Raw genomic sequence first — 22,509 nt, forward strand, 5'->3', positions numbered from 1 at the left:
AGAAAGTGGATCCACCCTGGAAAAATACAATCTCTCTCATGGTTACAAAAGTCCTTTAAGCTTCAGAGTAAAACCCAGGTAGGAGTACATTTTCGGATCTCCCAATTTCCAGAATAAATCTCTAAATCAGTAATTGGACACTTTGAGCTCAGAAATCAGCCAAAATCAAAGCCAAAAAAATGTAAAAGATGGATCTGTGCATGGCACACCTTAGGCAGGACCCTCAGAACATGCCTTGCCCTCCCTGCAGCAGCCCATCAGTATTTGTCAGGTGACAGGGTGACAAAAATTCTATCAATTAATATAGGATACGGTTAACTTTTGATTTAAGAATTTCTTTTCAAAAAATCCTTTTTTCCTCTATGTTCCTGCAAATCTAAAATTAGTAAACCAACCCCATCCCCACCATAAATGACATTATCAACATGAAATGGATTTGAATCTCATGACCCAAGAAAAGGACTGGGTGCAGAACTGCATTATGCCACAGAGAACAGGAATGATAAGGGGTTGTAGACAGAGAAAGCAGAGAGGGGTGAATGAGGAACATGGGAAATCAGGCGGGCTTGGTGCTGACGGGGTCTTCGGAGGACTAGAAAGCAGGACGGCACATAAACACTGCCTGTGGCACCTGGGAGAGCTGCGCAGCACACAGAGCAGAAGAGGTGAACTGTGTAGACATGTGATCGGAGGGGCTGGTGGGAAGGGCTGCGTGATGTCCCCGCGTGATGAAGGGCAGGCGGCTGAAGCAGGAGGAATAAGCTCTTGCAATGAAAACGTTCAATCTGAAGCTGAATCACCTTGCTGAAAGAGCAAGCTGCCCCCTCCGAGCTGTGGGGAGAAGGCGCCGTGGCTCCTGCACACCCAGACCCACTCTTGTGGTTTCAGTTCACGCCCTGTGTGTGTGTTCTCCGTGGCATGTGGAGAATCCACCCGTCTCCACTGCTATGGACAGGTTCGTGTTGTTCTCATATGCTAACTTGGTCTTGCCAAGCATTTCTGACAAAAGTCATTCAACTGCTCCTTCTCTGAGAGGAATTTTAGTTTTCTTTACAAAAAGAACAAAGGATAGTAGACCCCTTTACACTCAGGCTGCAATGCCCACCGTGATGTACATTTAAAAAATTACTCTAAGAGGAGGACATTCACCGTTCAAATGATCCTACCAATCTACCAATGCTATGTACAGAAATTTACAAGTTCATACCAATTAAAAGTTGCAATGATTCAAATACAAAAGATATTAAATAATTTAAAATAGAAAGAGTAAAATTATTTGAATAGAAAAAGTAAAACTACTCAAGTAGAAAAAGTAAATTCATTTAAATGATAGCTCATAAGATATTGAAGAAAAGCCTGATTTTTAAGGCCCCCAGTTTTTTTTTTTCCTACCATGGAAAGTGTTAGAGATTTTTTTTTAAATTAAGATCACATTTTTCTTTTGATTGTAACATTTTGGAGACATTATAAGTACTTTTAGTAATTTGATCTCCTGTTAGAGACTTTGGAAAGAATTTCGTATTTAGAAACTGGGTCTGAATAACTTTCCAGAGTTCTGAAAACAAGAACGCATCTTGTATGTCTCATACCAACATTCTCCAGTTCTCAATACCTGGGACAAAAAAGATTTTTAAATATGCACTCACCTCCACGTCACAGGTATATTCTGATCCATCCAGAAGTATCACTTTGCACTGCATGCTTTTAGGCTTTTTGACAATCTTTAATGGAGATCGAGATAGTTTACTGCTAGATGATTTCTGAGACAGTTTATCGTCTTCCAATTGCTGATATTCGAGCTGTTTTGCAGCCCCAGCAGCGAACTCCCGTTCCTTGTCAGTGACCTGTGAAGAGCAAACAATGAACAGTTTTCACTGCAAGACAGGAAATAAATATTGCATTGCTCAGGCAAGAGCAAAACCCTTCAGACATAGGCTTTCCTATCTCCCAGAGCAGGAGAGATGTCTGCATCAGGAGACTGAATGGACAAGTATGCATACATGGATATTTATAATGCTAATGGTTTCACCTAAACAACTTCTGCCATTTAAATGTACCAACGGGGCTGCATTTCAGTTTGACTTGAGGGTTTAATTTAGAAGCACGGAGTTAGCAAATGCCAAGACTTCACTGAACAAAGGAGGATACAAATGGACTCCTGACATTTGTAAAATGTAAAAGGCGTTAGACAGTACAGGTCTTTAAAATAAATCATTTAGATTTTATCTACTGTACTCTATTTTCTTCATTCACTGGATCCTTCTATATTCTATGACCCACAACACCCCATATACATATAAGGTATCTTACAAACTTTAAGGCCTAGAGAGCTTCAAGTATTAATCTTCTCAGTAATTTTACAACTGTTACAGCTCTAAATCAATTCAATGAAGCCAGCAGCACTGAAATTCATCACAAAGTAATCCCCTTAATCTGTTTCTCCCCTCACTGTAATGAGCCAGTGTAAGAGCAGATCACATCTGTCCAAAAGCTTTAATCTGCTTTCAAAGCACAACAATGTAGTCCAATCTAGACTCAGAACTGCAGAATATGTCCTGAGGAACAGTTAATTCTCCCTTGAATCAATAAATACCCTTGGAAATCTCTCTGTGCAACTATTCTCTTTACACCCCTCTGGCTTTATATATGTGTGTGTTTACATACATATATTTCACTGAAGTACAGTTGACACGATATTACAAATAGTTTCACCTGTACAAAATAGTGATTAAACAACTCAATACATTATGCTGTGCTCACCGCAAGCGTAGCTAGCATCTGTCACCATACCCTCTTCTATTAAATGACCACCAATGGTATTAATGTGCAAATTCAACTCATGGACCAGACTATCGTTTCCACTAGTCTGCAAATGTACACTGACAGATCAAAGAAAGACATGTTGCAAAATTCAGTTTAGGCCCCTTGAGTGAGCATGAAATTTCTTCTCTCACAAACATACTATCTTCCTAGTAGCTAAAAGCACATGACCTTGACAATAAAGGTTTATTTAGATTTATCCCTTCAACTTTCCTTTCTTATTAGTGGCTACAATTTTATGACACTCTAATCACAAAGTTATCTTCTGGTATATTTATTTTGGATTTTAGGTATGAATTTCTGCTTTTATAAAGTCATTTTCTAACTGGTTTTCCCTCCAAATTATAAATACAGTCCTTTCCTCCACTACTTTACACAGGAATTCAGGGCAAAGTTGTGAGACATTCTGCAGAATAAAAAGACCAATTTGCTGAGTGAAGAGACCATGAAAAAATTGAAAAAACAACTTCAAAGGCCAAAATAGTTGAGAAGGCTAGAGGTAGCTAAAACAAGTAAATAAAAGAAAACCTGCTCTGGCAACTTCGTCCAACTTTTTTTTTTTTTTGACTATTAGTTTTTCATATCAAAGTATTAAAATGGTGCTGCAAAAAAGTCAAACAATTCTGGTCTTAAGCTAGTTGAAGAAGTTTAGTAACCTTGGAATTTTTTTTAAGATTTCTTTATTTTACTGAGAGAGAAAGAGAGAGGGAGCGTGCATGAGCAAGCATGGGGAGAGGGGCAGAAGGAGAGAGAGAATCTCAAGCGGATTCCCCACTGAGGGCAGAACAAGACACAGGGCTCAATCTCAGGACCCTGAGATCATGACCTGAGCCGAAATCTAGAGTCGGCCGCCTACCTGAGCTACCCAGGCACCCTGGTAACCTTGGAATTTTATATCATATATTTGCTAAGTGCTTATAACTCTTTAGCTCTTTTTTTTTTTAAGATTTATTTATATTAGGGAGAGAGAGTACAAGTGGGGGTAAGGGCAGGAGAGGGGGAGAGAGAATCTCAAGCCCCAAGCCTGGAGGGGTGGGGGCTCGATCTCAGGACCCTAAAATCATGACCTGAGCCAAAACCAAGAGTCAGATGCTTAACCAACTACAGTGCAGTGCCCTAAGACTTTTGTACTTTTAATTCACATTTTCATTTCATTACAGGCAAAGTCAACAGAAAGCTACATTTTTATTTAAATCTCACTACCTGGAATCAACTTTTTCTCTGTATTGAGGAAGATGAAATTTCATTTTTCCTCTAATAAAATAAAAGTATCTGTATGAGACTAAGCTTTCTGGGCTACTTAGAGGTCAACTCCAGACACCCCTGAGACCACCAGTGTTCAAAGGGAGGTGTTGTTTCCAAAACATTTAAAGCACGAACCCATCAATGAGCCTCTCATGCACATATTTTCAACAGCTTCAGAAGAGCAGACCAAGGACCTCAAATGAAACATCCATTGTAGTCACATATAATTCATTACAATTTAAAAATATCAGTATCGGGGCGCCTGGGTGGCTCAGTCGTTAAGCGTCTGCCTTCGGCTCAGGTCATGATCCCAGGGTCTTGGGATCGAGTCCAGCATTGGGCTCCCTGCTCTGCGGGAAGCCTGCTTCTCCCTCTCCCACTCCCCCTGCTTGTGTTCCTGCTCTCACTGTGTCTCTCTCTGTCAAATAAATAAATAAAATCTTTAAAAAAAAAAAATCAGTATCAACCCTTTTGGTAAATCCTCTGTTTCACTGAATCCTCATGACAGCTCTGGGAGGTAGGTATCTAGGTCTCCTTACCCTCATTTACACATGGGAGAGAAAAGGACAAAGGGTACAGTCTCCACAAATTTCCTCCATAAAACTAGTACCCTGGAATTCAAATCCAGCCAAGCCCATGTTTTCATCGTCATGGACTACCAAAATGTACTTCATTTCACCTCCAACATAACTGGGCTCCTAGCCTGAATCAAGGAGACAAGAGCAGAAGAACCTGAGAAAACGATCTTTTCTGATCTCTTCATCTTGTGAACAAGGAACCTGAGGCTCAGAGGCTGAATGTGTTCTTGGAGATCCCTAAAATATCTAGGGAAGAGGCAGGATTAAATAGTTCTCCTGGCTCCGCAGCCAGTTACCTTTCCCTCAAAGGGCTGTAGTATCATTTCTCTCATTTTGTTTCAGACATCTGATTTCCAGAAGATAAAACACATGTATCACGTCTCGGCCCAGAAACTCTTTCTTCTGTACAATTATCTCCCACTCTCACATTTATTTCATTTCAGAGTTAAGAGGAAAGAACGGGGAAAAAAAAATCCAGTCTAGTAATTTTAAATTGCTGAAGGTTTAAAAACAATCAAAACACCACAATCCTCACATCTCCAAAAAAATAAACGGTGAAGGAAAACCATGATGACAACAATGGCCCCTTAGATTTTGTTTAATAAGCTGGAAGGATAACCTCCAGCTCCCCATCATGAAACATTTTATATCAGACACAGCATCTATTTACAGAATATGAAAATAAATGTTATTTTTAATACTGCTTAAAAGCAGAACATAAATACCATGGGAAAAGAAATAATCAGGTTGTAAACATAGTTTAATGTTATAATAATGTGTTGTGTCTTCCAAAGAATTTCACTAACATGCTGATTTCGTGTCTCTTCTCTCAACATCCTGTACAATTTCTAGCTTGACACATATACTTCCAACCTAGAAAAAGGTCAATCGTTTGCAGGGACTGCCAGATCTGCTTACCATAGCATGAGTTGGTGCCCTAACACATGTTGATTTCAGTTCGAAGTTTCAAGCCAAAATAATTTAAACATGAATTCATTCAAAGCCCAAGTATAAACCATGCTTTATATTTTGTATGAAAACTTTTAAAAGAAACAGTCACATTACATGTGACAACTTAAGTATGTCTAGATAATGCAGCTGAACATACATGCACATCAGGGAGGGAAAGAGACCCACCTGAACATTCACTAAAAGTAGCTGGCAACATTAGGATCAGAGTGACCCCTGGGAAGAATCAAAAGAGCTCTAACCCCTAAGCATGAATAAAAGTTAGGAGCCTAATTAAAGCCACTGGTGTGGTGTCTAGCCTTCCTGTAAACCCAGATAAAACCAATAACCTGCAGTACAGATTTCAGGGTGGGTGTAAGTGCTTTAATCAAATGAGGGAGTTACCAAGTAAGGTTGTGGAATGTCATTCACTGAAAGTCTTAAAATAGCGTAAATTTCCATCTGCCTGGGACCAGAAGGGGTAAACAGATGACCCCTCATAGTTTCCTCTAGTGCTAAGAGACCAAGGTCAGCCCCGACCCTGGAAAAGGTCAGTAAACATTCCTGAATTGGGTTTCTGGGTGATGCTAGCAGGTGCGGGGGAGCTGGTGGCAGCCTGGGTCCTGGGGCTCACCTCCTTCCTCACAGGGGTGCTGTGCGCTGCGGCCTCGAACTGCTCTAGGGCCTGGTGCTGCTCCTCGCCGCTGGGTTCAGGCCCTGGGCCCTGCGGCGCCCCCGCGTGCCCCTGCGCCCCCGCCGCCTCCTGGGGCTCGGCCTCCTGCTCGGGCTTGGATTCCGAGTCTGAGCCAGATTCGGTCGTCATGGTTGATTGTTCTGCAAACAGAAAATGGCAAGGTCCCATCACTCGGTGTAATTACCTTCGCTAGGCACAAAAACTAGGATGCTACCTATGGTGAAAGGCTGCACAGAACCACAGTAAAAAAAAAAAAAAAAAAAAAAAGGGAAACGTGCATGCAATCCAAATACGGTCCGACTGCACGGCCCTAATAGGCGACTTCCATTTACCACAAAGATGGTTCAAAGTGAACATTTAACTAGAAGCCAAAACTTATTTGTAATGATCACAGGTTTTATTCCTATTAGGTTTTTTGCCATAGATGGCCATAAAATGACATTAAAGTAACGGCCTAATAATTACATAACTTAGACACATTTAATTTCAGAAAAATGAATCTTTCGCATCAGCTGGATCTATATTGTAATCTCTGGGAAAGATCTAATAATGGAAGTGGATTTTTTTTTCTCCTTCCCTCTCCCTTCCTATCTCTACCCAGGGCCCCTGCTCCGCCTCCGGAACCCCTGAATCTATCCATTCTTCCATAAGCAAGAGCCCTTCCTCTGCTTTCTCAGAACCCTGTTAGCCCCTTTTGAGTGAACAGTGACAACTACATTAGAGGCTTCCTTGGTGACGTGGGACGGGTCATACACTGGACAAGCCCTGGGCGGGGCTGGAGGGAGGCTGGGAGCCTCATCTCTCCCTCCTTCACCAGTGAAAAGTCACAGCTTCTTGCTGGCTTCCTCCTATTTCCCCTGACAGTTGAAAGAGGAGTTTGTCTCGGCTCATAAGGGACTCACACAACAGAGTTTAATATATAATAATCTTCTCTTACACCTAAAAACACCTTCTAAAATAGAACCGCCACCTTGTAATGGTTTGCTAGTCAAGACATGTAAATATTTTGTGCCTTAGTTTCCACATCTGCCAAATAAGGGAATTGAACCTGACCATATCCAAAGAACTTAGTTTCTGGGGGTTCCTTTCTCCCCCTCCTAATGGGCATGCTGCTATGCTTAAAGCAGTTTTGTGCTCGAAACAGCAAAAGAGGAGCTGTGCCAGCTGCTACCATGGCATTTTAAGTAATTTCTTATCTTAGATAGATGGTAAATTATCTCAAACCAAATATCCCAGCCTGTCCTATGATTTCCCTTCCTAATTCTAATTTTATGGTAAAAATACCAGGAACAAAGGGCTAGTGTAATACTCTAAGCAAATGATATGCCCGTTAGTATAATACAGAATTATGCAAACTACTACTCCATAGTAAAATCACCATTTAGTTCTATCTTCACAGCACACGCTGGGAGTATGTTTAATAACTTGAAGAAGAGGGAACATACAAATACCAATCTATGTTATAAACTAAATGCTACATCCATGTTTCCTATCTAGGGTTCCTTTTTACAATCACCAGCTATTCTTTCTGTTGAATAAAAGACATATCAACTTGGCATATGCTCAGTTGCCCAAAGCATATGTAAATATCAAGACCAAACACTGAACAAGATAGTGATCCAAATAAAAGGAACACCTTTCCTTTTTTCCTCTTACATTTTAGATTTTTAAGCAAATCTTGAAAGTAAATACTATATTCTCTTTTGTATGATTTTACTAGAAAGTGTTAAGTCCAGAGAAAAGACAGAGAGGAGGAAAGGTGGTGTTATGGTGTAATCCAGAGCCTATAATCAAATTCGACCTTTTAAAGGGAGAGGGTCAATTTTTATTATGTTATGTTAATCACCATTTTTGGTGTTGTGTTCCATGATTCATTATTTGTGTATAACACCCAGTGCTCCATTCAATATGTGCCCTCTTTAATACCCATCACCAGGCTAACCCATCCCCCCACCCCCTCCCCTCTAGAACCCTCAGTTTGTTTCTCAGAGTCCATAGTCTCTCATGGTTCATGCCCCCCTCCAATACCCCCCCTTCATTTTTCCCTTCCTACTATCTTCTTTTTTTTTTTTAACATATAATGTATTATTTGTTTCAGAGGTACAGATCTGAGATTCAACAGTCTTGCACAATTCACAGCACTCACCATAGCACACACCCTCCCCAGTGTCTATCACCCAGCCACCCCATCCCTCCCACCTCCCACCACTCCAGCAACCCTCAGTTTGTTTCCTGAGATTAAGAATTCCTCATATCAATGAGGTCATATGATACATGTCTTTCTCTGATTGACTTATTTCGCTCAGAATACCCTCCAGTACCATCCACATCGTTGCAAGTGGCAAGATTTCATTCCTTTTGATGGCTGCATAATATTCCATTGTATATATATACCACTTCTTCTTTATCCATTCATCTGTCAATGGACATCTTGGCTCTTTCCATAGTTTGGTTATTGTGGACATTGCTGCTATAAACATCAGGGTGCACGTACTCCTTCAGATCCCTACATTTGTAGCTTTGGGGTAAATACCCAGTAGTGCAATTGCTCAGTCATATGGTAGCTCTATTTTCATCTTTTTGAGGAACCTCAGACTGTTTTCCAGAGTGGCTGCACCAGCTTGCATTCCCACCAACAGTGTAGGAGGGTTCCCTTCTCCACATCCCCACCAACACCTGTCGTTTCCTGACTTGTTAATTTTAGCCATTCTGACTGATGTGAGGTGGTATCTCATTGAGGTTTTGATTTGGACTTCCGGGATGCTGAGTGATGTTGAGCACTTTTTCACGTGTCTGTTGGCCATTTGGATGTCTTCTTTGGAAAAATGTCTGTTCATGTCTTCTGCCCATTTCTTGATGGGATTATTTGTTCTTTGGGTATTGAGTTTAAGTTCTTTATTGATTTTGGATACTAGCCCTTTATCTGATATGTCATTTGCAATTATCTTCTCCCATTCTGTCGGTTGTCTTTGGTTTTGTTGACTGTTTCCTTTGCTGTGCAAAACCTTCTTATCTTGATGAAGTCCCAATAGTTCATTTTTGCCCTTGCTTCCCTTGCCTTTGGCGATGCTTCTAGGAAGAAGTTGCTGCAGCTGAAGTCGAAGAGCTTGCTGCCTGTGTTCTCCTTTAGGATTTTGATGGACTCCTGTCTCACATTGAGGTCTTTCAACCATTTGGAGTCTATTTTTGTGTGTGGTGTAAGGAAATGGTCCAGTTTCATTCTTCTGCATGTTTCTGTCCGATTTTCCCAACACCATTTGGTGAAGAGACTGTCTTTTTTCCATTGGACATTCTTTCCTGCTTTGCCGAAGATTAGTTGACCATAGAGTTGAGGGTCCATTTCTGGGTTCTCTATTCTGTTCCACTGATCTGTGTGTCTGTTTTTGTGCCAGTACCATACTGTCTTGATGATGACAGCTTTGTAATAGAGCTGGAAGTCCGGAATTGTGATGCCGCCAGCTTTGCTTTTCTTTTTCAACATTCCTCTGGCTATTCGGGGTCTTTTCTGGTTCCATACAAATTTTAGGATTATTTTTTCCATTTCTTTGAAAAAAGTGGATGGTATTTTGATAGGGATTGCATTAAATGTGTAGATTGCTCTAGGTAGCATTGACATCTTCACAATATTTGTTCTTCCAATCCATAAGCATGGTACATTTTTCCATTTCTTTGTGTCTTCCTCTATTTCTTTCATGAGTATTTTATAGTTTTCTGAGTACAGAGTCTTTGCCTCTTTGGTTAGATTTATTCCTAGGTATCTTATGGTTTTGGGTGCAATTGTAAATTCTTCTGTCTTGTTGTTGGTGTATAGAAATGCCACTGATTTCTGTGCATTGATTTTATATCCTGCCACTTTACTGAATTCCCATATGAGTTCTAGCAGTTTTGGGGTGGAGTCTTTTGGATTTTCCATATAAAGTATCATATCATCTGCAAAGAATGAGAGTTTGACTTCTTTGCCGATTTGGAAGCCTTTTATTTCTTTTTGTTGTCTGATTGCTGTGGCTAGGACTTCTAATACTACATTGAATAGCAGTGGTGATAGTGGACATCCCTGCCGGGTTCCTGACCTTAGTGGGAAAGCTCTGTTTTTCCCCATTGAGAATGATATTAGCTGTGGGTTTTTCATAGATGGCTTTTATGATATTGAGGTATGTACCCAGGAGAGGGTCAATTTTTTTTTTATAGATTTTATTTATTTATTTGAGAGAGAGAGAGTGAGAGAGAGAGAGAGCACAAGAGGGGGGAGCCAGAGAGGGAAAAGCAGACTCCCTGCTGAGCAGGGAGCCCGAAGCGGGACTCGATCCTGGGACTCCAGGATCATGACCTGAGCCGAAGGCAGTCGCTTAACCAACTGAGCCACCCAGGCGCCCGAGAGGGTCAATTTTAATAGTCAATTCAATTTGCTGAACTCTCAATTAAGTGCCAAATTTAAGTCACGTACTGCCCATGGTTTAAAAACAGAAATAAATATGTTGTAACCCCCCTCCTCACCCCAAGGAGTGGAAGAAACGGACTCTTCTCAGAATCCATTTTCTCCTTTTTCTTTTTAGTAATTAAACTTTGTTTTAGCTGGTATTCCTTCACCCAGCTTGAGACCACAATGAATTGAGGCCAGGTGATAAAGTCTGGACCAATGAGAAAAGACAGAATATGTATCCAGTACTTAGGTCATCTTCATAAAGGCAAGGACACTTGCCCTAGGCTTCCTCTTCTCATTGTCTAGGGAAAAATGATTGACATGGTCACCATAGACTCAGTCATGGAGGCCCCAAATTCAGGAGGATGCCAGGGTCACCCCTTCCAACCTGGGCCCCTGCTCTGCTGCTCCAGATTGTTCCACGAAGCAGAAATTCATTTCTGTCTTCCTGGAACTGCACTACGCTTGCTCAGGGCCATTCTAATACATATTCTTCAGACTAAAATACTACCAAAATATAGTCATGCTCTAGCGGTTCCCATCTCAGTAAAACAAGGTAGCCTTCCCTCAAGCCCACATCCTCCATTGGCTATGACCTTATTTCTCTGCTTTCTACTCCTAGCTTCTCAAAAAATTGTGTTGACCCTCACTGTCTTCTACTTCCTCCCTTCCCCTCTCCCTGCAGGGACTCCAGTCTGACTTGCACTGAGGTGGACAGTGCCACAGACTACGCACTCTCTTCTTTTCCCATCTCATCTCACCTCTTAGCAGCCCCAGCCCAACTTGGCAGCATGTTTCCCTCCCTTGGGATTCAGAACACACCACACCCTACTGCTTTTCTCCTCTCTCTCAGGCTACACCTTCTCATTCTCTTTTCCAGGCTACTTCTTACCCAACCTCTACATGTGGGATTCTTCTGGAAAATTCAGTTCAGGCTCTCTCCTCTTCTCACTTGACATTTTCTCCCAGCTATTGCCATGCTTTCCCAGGGCTTTAAATACTTCCCAGAAGCCAACTGCTTATAGACTCACATCTCTGGTCTGAACCTCTTCTCTGGGGTTTCAAACCCAACTGCCCACTTGACATTTCTCCCTGATAGCTCACAAGTACCTCTAGAATTTTCTGTCTCAAGTCTGTTCCTCCCCTCCCTCTTCTTCCTCACCCCAATAAATGGCAATGCCATTCTTTCAAGCCAGAATTCCAGAAATCAGCCCTGACATTTCCTTTTCCTTACTTTCTCTAATAGAGGACAAAAGGTTTTGCAAAATATATTTTGCAAAATATATAATTTTGCACATACATATACAAATACCTATATAAAAACATATTTCTAAAATATATCTTCAATTGGTCCCCTGCCACTATGCAAGCTATCACTTCTTTCCTGAACTCCCTAATAAACTTCCTCTTCCCTGTCTATTCCTGCCCACTTCTATTCTGATCTTCATAACACATAAATCTAGTCCTAGCACTCATGTTAATACCTTCCTGATGTGCTTGAAGAAAAATCCAATCTCTTAATTGCCACGGCCTTCCAGCACAAGCCTAGGCCTCAACACCCAATCCATGCCCAGTGGCATTGCCTACCCCCTCTCCCACGACGATCTGGCCACGTGATCTCCTTTTGGTTGGCAAAGCCCAGCAAGGTTTTCTGCCTCCAGGTTTTTTAGACATGCTGTTCTCTGTGAGAACATTCTTTCCTCTGCTCTTCAAGTGGCCAATTCCCCATTCCTCAAATGTCAGCTTGAGAAAGGCATTCCCTTTTTACATAGCTACTCTATGCGTGGTACCAGTACCAATGTAGTACCTGGGCCACAGTAGGTATTTGAATAATTATTTGAGGAACAACTAATAAAATCAACCCCATTATTATCATATCCACCTACATATATGAATGTGTAAGAACTGTTCCTTATAGTCTTTAGCAATTGTGAAATCTCTCAAGTGAGGAAAAAGTAGGTATTTCTATGTTTAATGGAAAACAGAACTCAGTTACAACTTTCAGAGCTGATATCTCCCTACAGGTAATAGATGCTATCGGTCTAATCACACGCTTTTACCAGTGGGTCAAAGGGTTTTCCAAAAACTCAAAAAGAAAATGTTTAAGTGGTTTAGAGAATCTCTGTAAGAGTAACCAGAATTACTAGATCATGAAATCAAAAAATAAAACACAAACGACTACTAAAAAAAGTACATTTTTAAAAGATGCTTAGGGGCACCTGGGTGGCTCAGTCGGTTGGGCGTCAGCCTTTGGCTCGGGTCGTGATCCCAGGGTCCTGGGATCAGTCCCGAATTGGGCTCCCTGTTCCACGGGGAGACTGCTTCTCCATCTGCCTCTATCTCTCTCTTGCTCATGAATAAATAAATAAAATCTTAAAAAAAGAAAAATGCTTAATTTTCTTCCCAGCCAGGGCAGTTCTTATAAATATATAAATATAAATATTTTAAAAATGTTGGATACTTTCAATATCTATTTTCTATGAATATCATATTTAAGATTCTCTACTATCTGTGTTTCGGCAAATAGCTCTAACTTAATAATGAGATGTCAAAATGGTTACTGAAGCAAAACCAGAATCATATCTCAAAATATAAATATTTTAGTTCATTTCACTTTAAAATCTATGTACAATCTTTATAGATCTAATACATGAAAATAATTAGCAGCAAGTAAGCTGTCATGTGTGAGCCTGGACGACAGACTTAATTTCTTTGGTCTCCTGCTTCCTCTTCCATGAAACAAGGGGTTCAGCCTAGAAATTAGTGATGAAGGAGTGAGGTGGGTGTGGGGAAGGGAGTGAAAAATGCCAAACTTCAGATCTTCTTACAGTTTGTCTTCTTACAGAAGTCTCTCACCTCTTTCACCACCTTCTTTCAGCCTCCTTGTCTTTGTAAACATAAGGAATTTTTACACAAATGTAGTTTTAGTATAGACTCCATTGGGGTGGACATATCAATGCAACCCAAACATTAAAAAGTTGTCCAATGTGTGTTAAAATAGGAATCTTTCTAAACACATGACCTTAGCCCCTCGATAAACATGAACTAAAAGGGAAAAATTAGTACAAGAACATCCCAATTTTGGGTTTCGGTGTTATTATTCTGGTCATGAAACCATTTTGCGACCTGCTTTTCTCTTTGATTTCATGACTTGTCCCTAAGGCAAAGAGCCAGCTCTACAAAAACCGAATAAAAATGCAAAATAGAACCCAGCAACCACCTATCAACTATTTAAGTAATAAAATAACCTACCATTATTTTCTACCTACAAATATACCATATGATACCTTACTTGTCATAGATCACATAAATCACAGAACCTCAAACCTTGAATAAACTCCTATGCATTTGTCAAAATTTCTGAAGCATATTATTTTCCCCAGCACTACATGTATAATATAATGAATGAAAATTGTTGCTGTTTCTTGACTAATTGTAATAAAATAAAACTTTCATTGCTGCTGAAAGATAGTAGAGCAATAGACCTTAAAAATGTAAAGCTTTGTAGTTCTGGAGTCACTAGAATCAATATATAACTCCACATATCTGAAAGGGCGTAAGTTCAACTGTACCTATGAGTAAACAGCTTTGACAGCTTACATCAGTAAATCCAGCTTCAAAACTTTTAAGTCTTCTTCCCTACCCACATTGTCAATACAAGCGAGTGATGAACTGATTTTTAAATGGCAAACAATTAAAAGCATAAGCATCTAAATATAGTACTTCTAACTTTAACTCCTATTTTCATAATTTTAGAGTGTGCACTCACTTCTGGTCTTGTACCCAAATGCCAAAACATTTTCTTAAAGCAGATTTGTAGGATATTTGCATTGCTTTGGCTTTTCTCTCATGCTCATTCCTTGCTTTCCTGGATGACCCTTGCCCCTTAAAGTTGCACACTTCCCTTTCCATCTCACTAAACTCGACTATTGTCCAACACTCCCTCCTCTTCTGATATATTCACTTTGGACTAAACATAGCTGTCAATGATTTCAGTTACTAGAAGTGAACACCATCGCTTGCAATTCTAAACAGAAAGCGACACAAAATGCTTTGGCTTAAACTCTGCCCTTTCTTGAAACTAAATTTACCTTATCAGCTGTGTTCTACTTCAGCTAAAAAAACAAAGGCTTAGACTTCTAGAAACTCTGAATCCTAAAAGTTGAGGTAAAGACTTTCATTTGAGTATTCCAGTGGGATGGCAAGAGGAATCCTCCATCTTTTCAAGAAACAGGAACTGTATTCATTACGCCTCTCCCAGGGAGAGATTTAGTAAATGACTAAGAAATTAAGAAATAGTGATGAGCCTCCAAGGAGCCCCTGTGCAGGTATAAATGAAGTCACGGTCCCAATCCCCAGTCCGTTTCACCTATAAAAATTGGTCATGGCTTTGTTCCTTTTCAGCTCCAATTTTCTATTCCATAGAAAAAAAAAAGTCAATTTATCCTCATCTTTTCCACTTTTAGAACTAGCATTTTAAAATCTCCATCTCCTAACTAAATGACTGCTTAATTAGCTTCTCTATTCAAATTTACCTCCCTCTCTTGCTGATATTAAAATTCAGTCATATTAAAAGACACCAACCTAGTAAGGACTTCATGCAGGAAAATGCTCAATGTAAATCTCTGTCATTTAGGCATAAAACAGGATTCCTACTGAATAACCAAGCACTTTGTTAAAAAACACACAAAACAAAACAAAACAAAAAACCCTTTATACCATTTACCTACCTTCAGGGATGTAAGACTAAAATGGACAATTTTTTTCTAAAAAAAAGCAAGTTTTTTCCCACTTATATTTCAAATATAAATTCATAAGAGAAGAGAAACTAGTATATAAATGTCAATATTTGTGACTATGGAATAGTATCCACCATCAATTGTGAGCAAACTATAAGATGGTAATATCTCCTGGCGTTTCTACTGGATTCTCCCTATTTGCATTAGAAGAAGGGGGGGAAAAAAGGCCCTAGTACCATCCATCTTAGAAAAAAACAAAAAACAAAACCAAAAAAAACCAAAACCAAAACAACACAGAAAACCAAGTCAGCCTGGTCTAGGGCTCACTCACACTCCGTTCTTCCACACCCACCATCCCTCCCGCTCCAGTACGGTCCTACCTATTTAGAGCCATGCTTACGGAAGGAATCGTCTTCCCATGTGGTCATCACACTCTTCCTCCCACTCACTCTTCAGGGTGTCCCCCATTATTCTAGTACACCTCACCAAGGTTACCAATGACCTCCCTATAAGCCAATAAATCCCAGGTGACATCCCTTCTCATCTTTGGATTCTCTGCTTTGGGCACTCTTGATTTTCCTCCTATCTGTTCTGGCTACTCTTTCTAATTTCCCTTGGCTTCTTCATGGCCTGTTTCCTATTTTCTCTTTCTAAACTTGTTAGCTCTCTAGGAGTCCATCACACGCTCTAAACCCTCTTTCTTGGAGAGCTCCTCCATCTCACTTCAAATAAAATTACAGCTCCAAAATAGAAGTTCCTCAGTTTGGAACCTCCCTGAGCTACAGATCCATATATAGCATTCGACTTCCCACCTTGCTTACCTGGATATCTCAGAGGCACCAGAACTGAACATTTTTCCATCCAAACCCTTGATGCCCCCACGCTCCCAGCCCATCTGTTCTACTGCGGCGGTCTTCCCCATTTCAGTAGGTGGGCTTCCATCTGTCCAGCTGCTCATGCTAGGGACTGGAACAGCACCCCTCTCCTCACTCCCAACTCAGTCTGTGTCATGCCAGTCTACTGCACCTCTTGAGTTGTGCACAAAGGAGGAAGGCAGCAGAGAGTTCTATCCAGAGATTACTCATCAGACAAGGGCAGAGCAGTGTGAAAAATCAGCTGCACTTACTTGTGCGAGAGCATGCAGTCTGCTGCAGCTGGGACATAAGGGGTGTGCGGGGGGTGGCGAGGGGCGATGAGACGAGCCAAGCAGAAGTCAGGTCCCATGAGGCTGTCTGAACAGGCCAAGGAGACTTCGTGGCATTGCAGAGACCACCACGCTGGTGGCCACAAGGACGACTAACACCAGAAGGGGTCAGCTGGACTTTTTCATTGTTTTGGCTCAAAGTTAGACCAACCTGATAAAGCAAGGAGGCCTCGATGGGGCAGCAGTGGACCGGTTACTCCTCAAAGCACAAAACAGGGGGATTCGGGACCGGTCATTACCAAATATCTTCGAAAACTTGACAACAGAAAGTTGAGATGCTAAGTATTTCTGACTAGCAGCAGGGACGATGGATAGTTTTGTTTTGTTTTCTTTTTTTCAAATAAGCTTTTGGGCCATACTAACTTCAACTCTTATAAGCCAATATACCAACCCCTATTGGCTGACTTTACGATTACAGAAGCAGAAAGCTGGAATTTCTACGAAGATGATGCAATCATTCAAAATTTACTTTCACCATGACGACTGTAAACCTGCCAGGATTACCGATCCATCTTTATGGAGACAAAGATTTCATGACAGCACAGCACATCTACAATTCAGAGTTGGGAATTTAAAAAACAAGACCAAAAAAAAAAAAAAAAAGACCACAGTCTCCTGCTTCAAAGAGTGTACATCTGACAGGTGACCCTGAGAAGCAAACCAACCACAGCGCTCAGGATATGAGAAGCAAGCCCAGAGAAGGGGGCTTTCAACAAGCCTGCAGGGGCACAGAGGGCTTCCGCGGGAAATAACCCTCCTTTGATGGAAAAATCATCAGGGCAAACCTTCTGTCGCAAGTGAAATGACTCGTTTTAAGCATTAGGTGCAAGTAAAAATCACTGGCTACTTCAGGAGGACAAAGGGAAATCAGGGATAAATCAAAGTGCAGGAGAGGCACCCTGCTGGGCCAGAAGGACACAAACCAGACTCAAGTGGGCCACGTGCTCTGTGACCTCAATGGAATGCATCTCCTCTTCTGTTCTAAAATTCTGAAATTCTAGTCTTCCTGAGGGCCAGAGATACTGTTGTATTAATAGCATGAAATCTACAGAAATTCTGTCCTTTAAGATAAAAGACGACGGATACTGATTTTCCCCACTGGCCCCCAGGGCATAATGCAACTAGGGCAGGCAATCACGGCGTGCTAGCAAGAAAGCCGGCCTCCCCACCACCACACGGTCAGCTGAAGGCTTCATTAACTGACTCAATTACGGTTTTATGTCACGGAAGCAATACTTTACCCAGATCATCCAAAAAAGCTGAAGGAAAAACTCTTAGTTTATGTAATACATTGGAAAAAAACCTGGTTAATTTTTGGTAAGCTTTTAGCTTTTCAAGCTCAAAAATGTTTAGAGCTATGTGTGAAGCAGAATAGTTAACAAATGCAGTTTAGAATATAGACAGAGATGATGATTTTGAGTATGCTCACCTTAACAATATGTATTCGTATTTTCTAATACAAGGGGTGCCAAACACCAGGCCATAAAATCCCACGTATGTCTGAAATAGCAAGAATATTTGGTTGTTACCACAAGCCCCCCAAATACTTTTCAATAAACCGAGGAAGCAGCTGACTGCTATATATATGGGGGCTTCAGTTGGTGAACAGAGTTCAGTGACAGCACTAATAAGACAGGCAGGTTCCTGAGGGGACAAACCACTTGCAAATTAAATCAATAAGAGAGAGTGGCAGAAGAACCAGTTCAGGCTCTGTTCTAGGACATCTGCATTATGATCACTCTGATAAAAGAAGCTGAGTTCCCAGACTGGGTTTCCTGAACTCCAGAGGCTGGGGAAGAGTTATAGGTCTGAGAGTCTGTTCTGCTATTTTAAAGGAAAGTATACATTTATGGCAATGACACAGCTGCACACACTCACCAAATTTCCTGACTTTTGGTTGGAAATTTATTGGTTAAGGCTAGTAATACTGGCTACATCATTTCTTCATGCATTAATACATTCCTTTGACAACATTTCCTAAATAACTGTTCTGAGGCCTGGGGATACATCAGATAAAGACAAATGGGTCTCTGCTCTACTGGAGCCTATGTTCTAATTGAAGGAGAAAAAAAAAACCTGTCAGCTACAGACAGATGTTATTAGATAATTCAATCTAAAGTAGATGGCAGCTGCTTACATTGGGTGGGCAGGGAGGGCTTCTCCAAGGAAGGGATATTTAAGCCGACATTCCAACATCGAGAAGCATCTGCCCCGTGAAGGCACAGGGGTTGGGATAATACCTTCCAGAAAAGACTCGTGTGCAGGTCCGAAGAACAAAATGAGCTTGGTGTGGTCAAGAAATGAAAAGAAGGTGGAGGTAGCTGGGACCCAGCAGGTGCAGGGAAGAATGTAGTAGAAGATGTGAGCTGGTTTATGTAGCTGGATTTTATTTTAAATGCAATGGAGCATTTCAAGGTGAGGAATGATCAGGTCTTACTGATATTTTAAAAGACCACTCTGGCCTCTAAGCAAAGGAGTAAGGGTGGGAGGAGGGAGAGTACTTAGCAGCTCTGGCAACAGTCCAGGCAAGAGAACCCCGAGCAGGAGAGGAGATGGTGAGGAGGGGCACCCTTCTAGTGCCAGCTGAAGCTCTGACTGGAGCTTTGAGAAGACAGGGGAAATGGATTATGCAGGCAGGCAAACTCTCTTAGAAGCCTTAGGTCTCTTAGAAACACAGGAATCCCTAAAGGTGAAAAGATCACACAGAATGCATTCCCCAGCACGGAGGGAGCCTGCCAACCATCCCGTCAGGTTTCCATCATGATTCCTTTAGGCAGTGTTCCGTCACCTTCAACAAGGGAAATCATCTGTGAACCCCATACCATCAGCAATCATTTTTAAAAACATCTCATTCAGGTGAGAAGCAATGCCTGGCTTTCCTTACAACTCAATGTATTCTAGTGGTCTAAGTGACAGCTTCAGTTGAAAAAAGGAGGGAAGGAAGGAAGGAAGGAAGGGAAGAAAGAAAGAAAGAAAAGGAAGGAAGGAAGAGGGAGGGAAGAAAGAAAGAAAAGGAAGGAAGGAAGAGGGAGGGAGGGAGGGAGGAAGGAAGGAAGGAAGGAAGGAAGAGGGAGGGAGGAAGAAAGAAAGAAAGGAAAGGAAAAGAAAAAAACAACAAACAGATGAACGGAAAATCTTTGGCCTTTATGGGTACAGAATGTGTTTCTAGACTTGATCTGAGAACCCAGCTAATGGCTAAATGGCATTTGTACCTATACGTTCTTTTCACACCCAATCTGCCAGAGAATTTTAGTCTCCATGAAACTTTAACATGATCACCACTGAGATGCTGTTATTATCAGGAACCTGAAGAGGTGCCGGTAGAGTTTTTATAGGATTTATACAAGAATTCTGCTAATGCTATGAAAGGATTTTATTTAAGTTTCTAAATTGTGCATCCATGAATTCTAACTTGGTCTGGGTTGTACGTAGAAAACAGCCACCTTACAAAACACAGGGTAGTGTTCCCCCACAGCATATTTACATGTTTGTCACTTTGACAAGAATTTTGTTTTTTTTAAGATTTTATTTATTTATTTGAGAGAAAAAGAGAGAGCACGCATGCGCACAAGTGGGGGGAGAGGTGGAGGGGGGAGGGAGGGAGAGAGACAGAGACAGAGAGAGAACCCCGGAATCATGACCCAAGCTGAAGGCAGACACTTAACTGACTGAGCCACCCAGGCGCCCATTGACAAGCATTTTATTTTTTCTTTTTTTTAAAGATTATTTATTTATTTATTTGACAGAGAGAGAGAGAAAGCACAAGCAGGGGAAGCGGCAGGCAGAGGTAGAAGCAGGCTTCCCGCTGAGTAGGGAGTCCGATGCGGCGCTTGATCCCAGGACCCTGGGATCATGACCTGAGCCGAAGGCAGATGCTTAGGCATCTGAAGGCAGACTGAGCCACCCAGGCATCCTGACAAGCATTTTAATGTATTATTTGCTATCCACCGAAAACACTCTACTGAGCTGTCCCTGGGATAGGAAATTGCCAAATACCTATCTGTTTTCAGGAGTTAACATGAATACTTGAATTCAGTTTCCTGATAGCTATGTTTATAGCAGTTCATTAGTGTTCCCTATCACTAAACTAGAGTTCAGAATGGATTATGACTTCATTTCCCTTAGCCAAAGGCATTCCCATAGTATTCTTGAGGTTTCAAGCAAAAAATTAAATCCAAAATGAACTTTCAGATCACCAATGAAATACAAAAGAGCATAGTGTTCAGCCTTTATGGCAAACTGAATCCTAGACAGTGGGAGGGAATAAGCTAACCATAGGAACTATTCTCTCCACTTTCTGTTAAACATAAATCACTCTTTTGGGGCTCTGGGATCCAGCCCCACGTCAGGCTCTCCGCTCAGCATGGAGTGTGCTTCTCCTTCTCCCTCTGTGCTCTCTCTCAAATAAATAAAAAATAAAAATCTTTAAAAACATAAATCACTTTTTTTTAAAGATTTTATTTATTTATTTGAGAGAGAATGAGATAGAGAGAGTATGAGAGGGGGGAGGGTCAGAGGGAGAAGCAGACTCCCCGCCGAGCGGGGAGCCCGATGCAGGACTCAATCCCAGGACTCCAGGATCATGACCTGAGCCAAAGGCAGTCGCTTAACCAACTGAGACACCCAGGCGCCCCTATAAATCACTCTTCCTTAGGAAGAAACTGTCATTATGTCCTTAACATGTATATCATAATTCAAACACAGCATTTTTGCTTCTCAACTGAACACTTCACAAAATACTGCCTTATATGGCTTCCAAAAAGCAAAGTTTATTTTCTAAAATGCATAGGATCTTCATGAGTTTGACAGCTGAAATAATTTCTCATAAACCTTTTGTGCTTTCACTTATTATTTTTTTAAATTAACGGGTATGGTGCTTGAGAAAGTAAGGAAAGCTGGTCACAGATCACCCACAGGCGTGTGGCACTAAGCTACTCCCTTACGTTCTCTCACACAAACTCACCTCTGACCACAGAACAGGCGGGCCCAGTGAGGTTAGTGCATACCTTGCCCAAAGTCATATACCAATAAACACAGAGCCAAGCATTAAATCTGAGTTTCTGCCTCTAACAGCAAAAGCTCTTTCTTCCACACAAGTTTATTGGGTACGCCCATAAAATCTGCTCTTAACTTCTTATTCCAGAACTGTACAGCTTTCAAAGTTATTATTCTTTATGATCATCTATAATTCCATATTGCTAATATGCTATTTCTACTTAATGTAAGTCAAACAATAAACTATAAAATTATATTTTGTTTTAAAGACTATATTTCCCACTATTTATAATTAAATACATATATATGTGTGTATATATATATATGTATGTATGTATAATGACAATACTACTTTCTTCCTTAATAAGAAGAGGTTTCTAATCTAGTATGAGCCTTCAGGATTCAGTCCCAGGTTGCATTTTATTCCTGGAAAACCAAAAGTAAATGATCATTGTCACTTCTAGAGAAAATGTGAATGGTACTGACTCTGCTTCTCTAGATTCCTATTTATAACTTCCCACTGATGGTGGCTAAATTTAAGCCTCAAATGGACAAGCCTAAGTTTTAATCAGTTTCAGCTTTGCAAGTGTTGGTGCAAGGCCTCAAACTGACAAGAAGCCAGTAACATACGTTTCAAGTGTATAAACGTCCAATGCCACTGTTTAAAATTTTCAAGAATTTCACAGCTCAAATCAAAAGACAGTAAAGGAGATAGTGTATTTCTTCTGCACTGTTGGCCAATTCTATCTCTGGAAAGAACGTATTAGCAAAGAGAGATCTTTGGCACCTTAATGCAGGAGCATATTTTTCTATTACCCAACATCTGACTCTGCAACTGTGAGAAATGAGGTGTGAACCATATAGAC

General features: G+C 41.0%; 1 protein-coding gene across 19 annotated transcripts in view; it reads right to left on the reverse strand.

Annotated features, from left to right (window-relative positions):
- Window positions 1–22,509, reverse strand: part of EPB41L3 (erythrocyte membrane protein band 4.1 like 3) — a 245,232-nt gene that overhangs the window by 81,427 nt on the left and 141,296 nt on the right. For 15 of the 19 annotated variants that reach the window (XM_064577880.1, XM_064577889.1, XM_064577884.1 and 12 more), the window contains exons 2-3: window positions 6,226–6,425; window positions 1,647–1,844 (exon numbers count right to left, since the gene is read on the reverse strand). In XM_064577880.1, the coding sequence (XP_064433950.1) occupies window positions 1,647–1,844; window positions 6,226–6,414 (387 nt within the window). In that variant the 5' untranslated portion in view covers window positions 6,415–6,425. Of the gene's footprint in view, window positions 1–1,646; window positions 1,845–6,225; window positions 6,426–18,077; window positions 18,149–22,509 lie in introns of all 19 variants that reach the window. The other 4 variants (XM_045887009.3, XM_045887020.3, XM_045887008.3 and 1 more) reach the window with 2 other exon arrangements.

Source organism: Mirounga angustirostris, unplaced genomic scaffold, assembly GCF_029215605.1.
Source record: "Mirounga angustirostris isolate CCGP_5_RB_7025 unplaced genomic scaffold, mMirAng1.0.hap1 SCAF_14, whole genome shotgun sequence".
NCBI lineage: Eukaryota > Metazoa > Chordata > Mammalia > Carnivora > Phocidae > Mirounga > Mirounga angustirostris.